A 9,840-nucleotide genomic window follows, 5' to 3' on the forward strand; every position below is an offset into this window, starting at 1 on the left:
TGTACTAAGACCGGTGGAAATGCAAAGCTGCGAGTTTCTAGGCTGATAAGATTAGGAACTACACTTCCATTCCAGTGCAATAGTCAAGGAAGTTTGCTGCCGTAATATGGCCGAAGCAGGCGGAGTATTATAAGAAATGAGTTCCCAGCTAGTTTAGCATTTGCACATGTGCTGCGTGGTATTACTGCTCCTGCTTCGGCCATATTACGGCAGCAAACTTCCTTGACTATTACGCCGGAATGGAAGTGTAGTTCTTAATCTTATCAGCCTAGAAAATTGAAGCTTTGCATTTCCACCGGTCTTAGTACACGATATAACTGCAGAAGAGTCAAGTTTTAAAGCCCCACTAAGTAATTTTTTTTTACCTTAAAATAATGTTTCCGAACTCATGTCAGTGGTTCATCAACTCATAACAGGGTGAAACGGCACTTTCGTATTCACTTTGCGACCCTCTACCAGCCATAACAGCACTATGTAACTTTGGGTCGTCGGGTCGCGGTTTTGTAGTTCAAATGATACTACAAATGCGACTTGCTTCACGGCAGGCTTCACTGAAGGTTTTCATACTTTTATAATGTCATACAACATACTCTACCTTGTCACTGGACATCGTTATTTCCAAAGCCGGTCCTGGATAGCCTTTCAAACAAATAACGTGCATGTGACACGATGGTAGGCTAAATTATTTACGACCGTGGTAATGGACAATTCCGCTTCTAACCTGTAGAGGGAGCATTGAGGGAAAAGTTACTTAGTGGGGCTTTAAATAGGACAAATATCAAAACTCGTTGGTCATTTTGAACGTGATGCTATTGGTCTAATAGGATTCAATGATCTATGCTAAGCTATGCTAAAAGTGATATCGCCAGAACAGGAGAACGGCTGAATGAATTTCAAAACGGTAAAACTCAACTTATTAACTCGGGGGGGTTGAGTTGGAGAATGAGCCTATTTCCAAAAAAAGTGGAGTGTTCCTTTAATATCTTAGATCATTTTGCTTAGTAAGTACACTGCGGCTCAAAAGTTTGGGATCAGTAAGATTTTTAATGGTTTTTAAAGATGTTTCTTATGCTCATCAAGGCTGCATTTATTTGATCAAAAATACAGAGAAAAACTGTAATATTGTGAAATATTATTTTAATTTAAAATAACTGTTTTCTATGTGAATATATTTTAAAATGTAATTTAGTTTTTGTAATTTAGCATCGTTACCCTAGTCTTCAGTGTCACATGATCCTTAAGAAATCATTCTAATATGCAGATTTTTTTCAAACAGTTGTGCTGCTTAATTTTTTTTTTTTTTTTTTTTTTGGAAGCTGTGATGCTTTTTCTCAGGTTTCCTTGATAATAAAAGGTTAAAAACAACAGCATTTATTTAAAACAGAAAGGTTTTCTAACAATATACACTACTGTTTAAAAGTTTGGGGTCAGTACATTTTTATTCTTTATTTTTTTTAAGAAATTAATACTTTTATTCACCAAGGATGTGTTAAATTAATAAAAAGTGGTAGCATAGATTTACATTGTTATAAAAGATTATATTTTGAATAAATGCTGTTCTTTTTAACTTGTTATTCATCAAAGAATCCTGAAAAAAAGAATTACAGGTTTCAAAAAAAAAAAAAAAAATACATTGGCAGCACAACTGTTTCCAACATTGATAATTATAATAATAATTTAACATTTTAGAATGATTTCAGAAGGATCAAGTGAAACTTAAGACTGGAAAAAAAGGCTGATGAAATTCCCATTTGCATTACAGGAATAAATTATATTTTAAAGCATATTATTCTATTATTCAATATTATTATTTTTTTCCTGTATCTTTGTTCAAATAAATGCAGCATTGATGAACATAAAAAACATTAAAAGTCTTACTGATCCCACACTTTTGAGCGGCATTGATTGTACTTGATTTTAATTTTTAAAATCAAGGGGGGTTGTTTAGATATTTGTACTGGGCATTTTTTTTTTTTTTTAGTACATAGTGTAGTACATATCCATTGTGTAGCACTACAACATAATGAACACTGCAAAAAGTAATTTGCTTAGTGTTTTCGTTTTTCTTTTCTTAAATCAAACACATTTATTTGAACAGCAAAATTACATAATTAGATCTCAATGACAGTCATATCATCTTGTCTTATTTTCGGAAGAAAAAAAAGTGTTTCAAAAAAAAAAAAAAAATACTTACTTACTGACACTAACCCACTAAAATTTGGTCCATTTTTTCAGAAAACAGTATATAATATTGTTATTTTGCATCTCAAGTAAAAGTCTTGTTTTTAGAATGAAGAAAACTTGAAAAAATACAGAGAAAGAACATCATTTTTTTGCAGTAAAATAATTTATTAAAGCATATGACGTTGTATTATAGTTTTTGACTGTGTAGAAAGCATATGGATGAAATGTTGCTAAATCTCTGCATATTTTTTTGCTTTAAGAAATATTAAACACAGAATCAGATAACAAATTTCATTTCATCTCATCAGCTGAGATATTATTAGCCAGACTGATAGCAAGTTTTCTTTCATTTAATGTCATTATTCTGTCTCATTTAATCAACCCTGCCTCATTATTGCCAGCTGTGTGCATGACTTTGAATTAATGAGACTATAATCTTAATGAATAATCAGACTCATTATAAACACTGTGAGATGCCTATCAGTCCTGTTAGATTATTTCACCATTCTTAGGTAGATTGTCTCCTCGCAGTGGGAAAACATGCAGAGCATGATGGTATAATTTCATTTCTCACTTCAAGTCTTTATAAGGAAGGCGTTTCTGTCGTCAGAAGTGACATAGTGGGAAATTTTAATGTGAACTATTGGCACTGAATCCTAAAATTTTCAAATCTAAGAGTCAAATGCAGCCTAAATGGCACATTCACAACATCTAAAACTCAAAACTCCTCTAAGATTTCCTAATCTTTATGTTTCATGTGTCCTATAGGAGGAGATGTTTGTCCCGTACCCACTTCATGCTTTGAGGAATCAGGGAGGAAACATGTGCCACACCAAACCCTTCCCCATTCCAGGCTCCAAGAGTGAGATTCAGCAGATATCGGTGAGGAGATGTTTCAGTGATTTTGTGTTGGAAATATAAGCTTGTATTGTAAAGTGAGAAACCTTATTGACTCAAGAGCTATTGGCTTCCCAAAGGAGGTTTGGCTTGTTTTGTTTGCCAAGACTCCATTTCCATTTCTTAATTTTGAAATTTCCCGTAAAAATGTTTTTTTTTTTTTTTTTTTTTTTTTTTTTTTTTTTTTTTTAACATTAGCAAGATATGTGGATCATGGTTCTTTGGATCCTGATTTATGGTAACATTTCAAAGTACATCTTTAATACATCTTAAGCATTAAACTGTACAGTACAACCTAAATTAAGCGTTCAAGGGCTTTTTTTAATGACATAAATAAAAAATGTAGGGAAGTTTACATGTAAAAACAAGAAATGTCAATTATTAAGGTGACAAAAAATCCACTTAATTCAGTGTTTTTTTTTTTTTTTTTTTGCAATATTTCTTCCCAAGTAAATTAACCATATTTTAGGGGCATTCCGATATTTTGAATTAGACAGTGATTTTATTTTATTTTATTTTATTTTATTTTTACTATTTTTTTATTTTTTATTTTATTTTATTTTATTTCACATCACATTTTATATCACATTCTTAAATCCAGACATTTACTTGAAAGTCAAAATGACTTGAGATATTAAGTCTTGCTTTCTGAAAATAAATCAATATAAATAATCAAACTTAAGCAGGTTTTTGGTGCAAACAAGAAAACATATCTTCCAATGGAGTGAGATTAATAATTCAGTTTTCTCTTTAAATCGAGTTTAGCTTCCTCAGCCTATTGATTCAATCAATCAGTTAATAAAAATAAATATAGTTGAAGTCGAAAAGAATCTGCAAAATGTTAATTATTTTACTAAAATAAGAGAGACCATACACAAAATGCATGTTGTTTTTATTTAGTACTGACCTGAGTAAGATATTTCACATAGAAGACACTTACATATGGTCCACAAGAGAAAATAATAGTAAAAAAAAAAAAAATGGCCGCGTTCAATAGTTTACATACACTTGATTCTTTATACTGTGCTTTTACCTGAATGATCCACAGTGTCTTGATTGTAAAATGTACGGTAAAATGACTGTATGATTTTGGGATCCATCTTTTCACACTAAGGACTTAAGAACAGGGTCATTTTTATAAATTCGACTACTATTTTCTCTTGTGGACTATATGTAAACATCTTTTATGTGAAATGTCTTATTCAGGTCAGGTCTTATTCATTGTACAAGAAATTATTAAGCTTCTCAGGTAAATGTATCTTGATTTAAGATTCAAAAAAAAAAAAAAAATCAAAAGAAGGATGGAAAATGTTGATTGATTGATTGCAGTTTATTTAGAAAATATGAAGGGTAATGTTTTTAAAAAGCATCCAAAGATCATTTAATTCACATCCATCCATGCAATTTTCAATACAGGTTAAGCATACACTTGTACGCTGAAACTTAAACCATGTATTCCAGCTCTGCACAAATGAGCTCTGCTTAACGTGTATTGTGTAAAAGACGGCGACAATTGGCTGTCTTGTTCATCTAATCCACTACTATGTGACAGCATTTTCAATGGAGAGACTAATCTTTCTTTAGAACAAATATATCTTTTTCACTTTTTTTCCACCTGCTGAAATAGATTTTAGTTCTATTCTATTCTTGGTTTAGTTTTTTTTTTTTTTTTCTAGTTAATGAGTCTCATCACGCTATCACTGTACACAGCCAAAGTAGACACATCTTTCCATTTGATTTAGACATTTTACAGTCTCTGAAAAATTCATCTGGAGCTACAGTGAATAAAAAGTGTCGCAAAACACTAAAAATGGATTACCTCCTGTAACCTCTCCTTCACTGGGAGGTTGTGCTGATTTGTAAAGGCTATAGTCTTGACTGCTGTATTCAGAATGTTTAGTCTGTTTAGAGTTTGGAGTCTGTGAATGGGGTCATGTCATTATTTATTTATTTATTGTTTGTTGATTTGTTTGTTTACTTGAGGTTCATGTAAAATGTGAGTCAAAAAAATATATTTATAATTCCTTTTTTCATGACATTTTCTCTGACCTTTAGCATAAATTGAACATTTTTGTGACTGCTTGTAAATGCCTTTTCCACATGTAAAATTGAAGCTTGGAGTCCAGTAGTTGCTGATGTCTCATCTTTCAATAACAGCCTCAATCTTTGCAATGTCTGAATCAATGTTAGTTTAGTATGAATGAGATACTGATGGAAATAGTATGAATAAGATATTTCACATATTCCACAAGATAAAATAATAGTTGAATTTATAAAAATGGCCCTGTTTAAAAGTTTACATACACTTGATTCTTATTACTGTGATGTTACGTGAATGATCCACTTTTTTTTTTCTTTTCTTCTTTTTTTAGTAATAGCTGTTGATCAGTCTCTTGTTTGTCCTGAACAGTTAAACTGCCCACTGTTCTTCAGAAAAATCCTTCAGGTCCTACATTTGTTGGTTTTTCAACATTTTTGTGTATATGAACCCTTTCCAACAATGACTGTATCATTTTGAGATCTATCTTTTTACACTGAGGACAATTGAGGGACTCATATGAAACTAATGCAGAAGGTTCAAACGCTCACTGATGCTCCAAAAGTTAAAACTATGCATTAAGAGCCGAGGGGTGAAAACTTATGAACAGAATAAAGATGTGTAAATTTTTCTTATTTTGCCTAAATATCATATTAGTTTCATTTAGTACTGCCCTTCAGAAACTACATAAGACACTTACATGTTTCCCAGAAGACAAAATAAATTGAATTTACCCTGATCTTCAAATTCAAAAAGTTTTCACCCCCAGGTTCTTAATGCATGGTTTTTCCTTCCGGAGCATCAGTGAGCGTTTGAACTTGAGCGTTCTGTAATAGTTGCATTTGAGTCCCTCAGTTGTCCTCAGTGTTAAAAGATGGATCTCAAAATCATACAGTCACTGTGGGAAAAGGTTCAAAACAACAAAAATGCTGAAAAAAAATGTGGGACCTGAAGAAGAACAGCGTACAGTTTAAATGTTCAGGACAAAGTGACTCATAAACAATTATCACTAAACAAAACAAAAACTAAAAACACAGCTGTAGATCGTTTAGGTAACAACACAGTATTAAGAATCAAGTGTATGTAAACTTCTGAACAGGGTCATTTTTATAAATGTAACTATTATTTTCTATTGTGGACTATAAGCATGTTTTATGTATCTTATTCAGGTCAGTACTAGATAAAAAAAATAAATAAATAAATAACATGCATTTGTCTTTTGACTTCAACTGTGTATACAGCCCTTGTCAGCATTACAGTGAGACTGGTTCACAAAACAAATCCTGAAATGTACATAACAAACCTTTTAAAGTCAAGCTACCATAATCCACATTTGTTAGTCATATGCAAACTGGCACTGTGTATATCTTTTTTTCTGGTGTTTAGGAATAATAACTCATCTTAGTGGCTTGGTGGGATGGTTTCTGAAAACCAAACATGTTTTGTTGATGGGTAAATGTGGGCGATTGTGTGTTAATGTATTCATGTTTCTCAAGTCAGAAAGTTCAAGCAAGTCATTTCCACAGCTTAGTAATGCTCCTTTTGGACTGGAGAAAAAGTTCCGAAAGTTACAGTATGTTGTCACAATATATCAAACTCTTAAAAGACAAAAAGGAAATCAATGAACATCGAATTGTTCATAACATGAGCCTTTTGACATCTCTGATGTGTTTTATGCAGGATAAATGGCTCCTTCACTCGGTTCTGATGCTGGTGCAGTCGTGGATGGAACCCCTGATCTATTTGCAAACGACTCTTAATCGTTACGATGACGCCCCCGACTCTTTGCTCAACAAGACCAAGTGGGTGTCTGATAAACTGCTTAGCCTGGAGCAGGGAGTGGTGGTTCTCATCCGCAAGGTAAATCAATAATAACACAGCATCTCACATTGCAACAGTGCCGAGCAGCATTTTCACTCCGGTTTCTCCCCAGATGCTGGATGAAGGGATTCTGACGTCCCCGTCCATCTTCGAGCACACGCTGAACCCATACGATGAACAGTCCCCGGAGGTGCTGGAGTCCGTCCTCAGGGACTACAACCTGCTCATCTGCTTTAAGAAGGACGCCCACAAGATGGAGACCTTCCTAAAGCTACTAAAATGCCGTCAGAGCAACAAGCTCAGCTGTCTTTCCTACTAAACACGCATCTTATACTGAAAGAAAAAGCTTTATTGTGAATAATCGAAAGTGCATGTTAAATTGGCAGTAGTAACCCTAGTTAGCAAACATTAAAGGAGACCCCTTAGTGTGAAAATGAGTGAAAAATGGCTTTCTGGCTATTTGGTGTAAATTGAAGGGAACAGATGATGATTCACACTGCTCTCACACACAACTGCACTATTGATTTCCTCTCTTCTGTTCCAAACTTGAGTTTGTATGCAATCCAGACTCCTCACAGTCTTTCAATGTCTTTCCAGGTCTCTGGTGTGTTTGCAGGCATGTTTTTCTTATAGTGGAGATGGTTTCACCTTTGTATTAGTTAGATGAAAAAGCTCTTGATACAGAAATATGCTAATGAAGCCACAAAGCAGACTGTAAATGTTTCCAGGGTGTGTGGTGTGGGCTGAGGGATTTGTTTGAGAAGAATAAAAGCTTTACTTTATGGATGAACATGGTGGAAATTTGCATGAGATAAAATTATAACTACTGGCCAGCCCACGAGTAAGAGCACAGTGATTGAATAATGTAAAGTGTGTATGTAAAAACAAATACTACAATATACACAACATGATTTGTGTATATGCAGATTTTTTCTTACTTTATCTTTGTCAAATTATACTTATCTATTTAAATAAAAAGAGGCATATAATATGTCTCTCTGTGTGTGTTTATATGTACACCAATCAGGCATAACATTATGACAACCGACAAGTGAAGTGAATAACACTGATAATCTCTTCATCACGGCACCTGTTAGTGGGTGAGATATATTAGGCATCAAGTGAACATTTTGATCTATCTTTGTTAATTGATCTATCTCTAAGTTTGACAAGGGCCAAACTGTGATCTCCATAACTGCAGCTCTTGTGGGGCTATTTCTGGCCTGAAGTGCTCAATATCTATAAAAAGTGGTCCAAGAAAGAAACAGCAGTAAACTGGGGACAGGGTCATGGGTGGCCAAGGCTCATTGATGCACGTGGGAAGCGAAGGCTGGCCTGTGTAGTCCGATCCAACAGACAACTACTGTAGCTCACATTTCTCAAGAAGTTAAAGCTGGTTCTGATGGAAAGCTGTCAGAATACACAGTGCACTGCAGTTTGTTGCGTATGGGGCTGCATAGCCACAGACCAGTCAGATCCTGTCCACCACCGAAAGTGCCAACAGTGGGCATGTGAGCATCAGAACTAGACCATGGAGCAATGGAAGAAGGTGGGCTGGTCTGATGAATCACGTTTTTTTTTTACATCACGTGGATTACCGTGTGTGTGTGTGTGTGTGTGTGTGTCGCTTACCTGGGGAACACATGGCACCAGAATGCATTATGGGAAGAAGGTAAGCCAGCAGAGGCAGTGTGATGCTTTAGGCAATGTTCTCCTGGGAATCTTTGGGTCCTGCCACTCATGTGGATGTTACTTTGACATGCACACCTACCTAATTATTGTTGCAGATGTAACCCCTTCACCCAGGTCCTTCTTACACAGTTCCGAGCAGGTCTCAAACCCGGGTCCTCGGCATGGGAGGCGGGTGCACTAACAAGGAGGCTAAAGACTGCAGCCTCTATTGTCTGTTGCTAGTGCACCTCTTGAGATCAGGTGAGTGAGGTTTACCTGCGCAGCACCTACCGCTGGCCTCCATTACACTCACCAACCCTAAACCTCACTCCCATCTGGGTCATGGCACCAATTTAACCCCTACACCTGGGTCCTACTCGCACCCGCTCCGAGCGGGTCTCAAACCCAGGTCTCTGGCATGGGAGGCGGGTGCACTAACAAGGAGGCTAAAGACTGCAGCCTCTATTGTCTGTTGCTAGTGCGCCTCTTGAGATCAGGTGAGTGAGGTTTACCTGCGCAGCACCTACCGCTGGCCTCCATTACACTCACCCCCCTAAACCTCACTCCCATCTGGGTCACGGCACCAATTTAACCCCTACACCTGGGTCCTACTAGCACCCGCTCCGAGTGGGTCTCAAACCCGGGTCTCTGGCATGGGAGGCAGGTGCACTAACAAGGAGGCTAAAGACTGCAGCCTCTAGTGCTGTCGCTAGTGCGCCTCTTGAGATCAGGGGAGTGAGGTTTACCTGCGCAGCACCTACCGCTGGCCTCCGTTACACAGATCACATACACTCTTTCATGGAAACAGTATTCCCTGGTGGCTGTACCCTCTTTCAGCAGTATAATGCACCCTGCCACGAAGCAAAAAATGATTCTGAGGTGTTTGAGGTGTTGACTTGGTCATCAAATTCCCCAGATCTCAGTCCAATGGAGCATCTGTGAGATGTGCTGAACAAACAAGTCTGATACATGGAGGCCCCACCTCAACTTACAGGACTTAAAAGATCTGCTGCTAACATCTTGGTGCCAGATACCACAGCACACCTTCTGGAGTCCATGCCTCGATGGGTCAGGGCAGTTTGGGCAGCAAAAGAGGGAGCAACACAATATTAGGAAGATGGTCATAATGTCTGTCCGTTCATCCATCTCTCTATCTGTCTTTATGTCTATTTATACTTACGTGAATTGGTCTATCTTTGTTCATCTGTCTGTGTCTATCTGTCTATGTA

The 9,840-nt window shown here is 36.4% G+C and overlaps 1 protein-coding gene across 1 annotated transcript in view; it reads left to right on the forward strand.

Annotated features, from left to right (window-relative positions):
• The window catches only part of smtla (somatolactin alpha), an 8,076-nt gene extending 817 nt beyond the window's left edge, over positions 1-7,259 (forward strand). The window contains 3 exon segments of the mRNA XM_073851115.1: positions 2,919-3,066; positions 6,800-6,979; positions 7,053-7,259. Coding sequence (XP_073707216.1) covers positions 2,919-3,066; positions 6,800-6,979; positions 7,053-7,259 — 535 coding nt within the window.
• The last annotated feature ends 2,581 nt before the right edge of the window (positions 7,260-9,840 follow it).

Source organism: Garra rufa, chromosome 11 (assembly GCF_049309525.1).
Source record: "Garra rufa chromosome 11, GarRuf1.0, whole genome shotgun sequence".
NCBI classification, from domain to species: domain Eukaryota; kingdom Metazoa; phylum Chordata; class Actinopteri; order Cypriniformes; family Cyprinidae; genus Garra; species Garra rufa.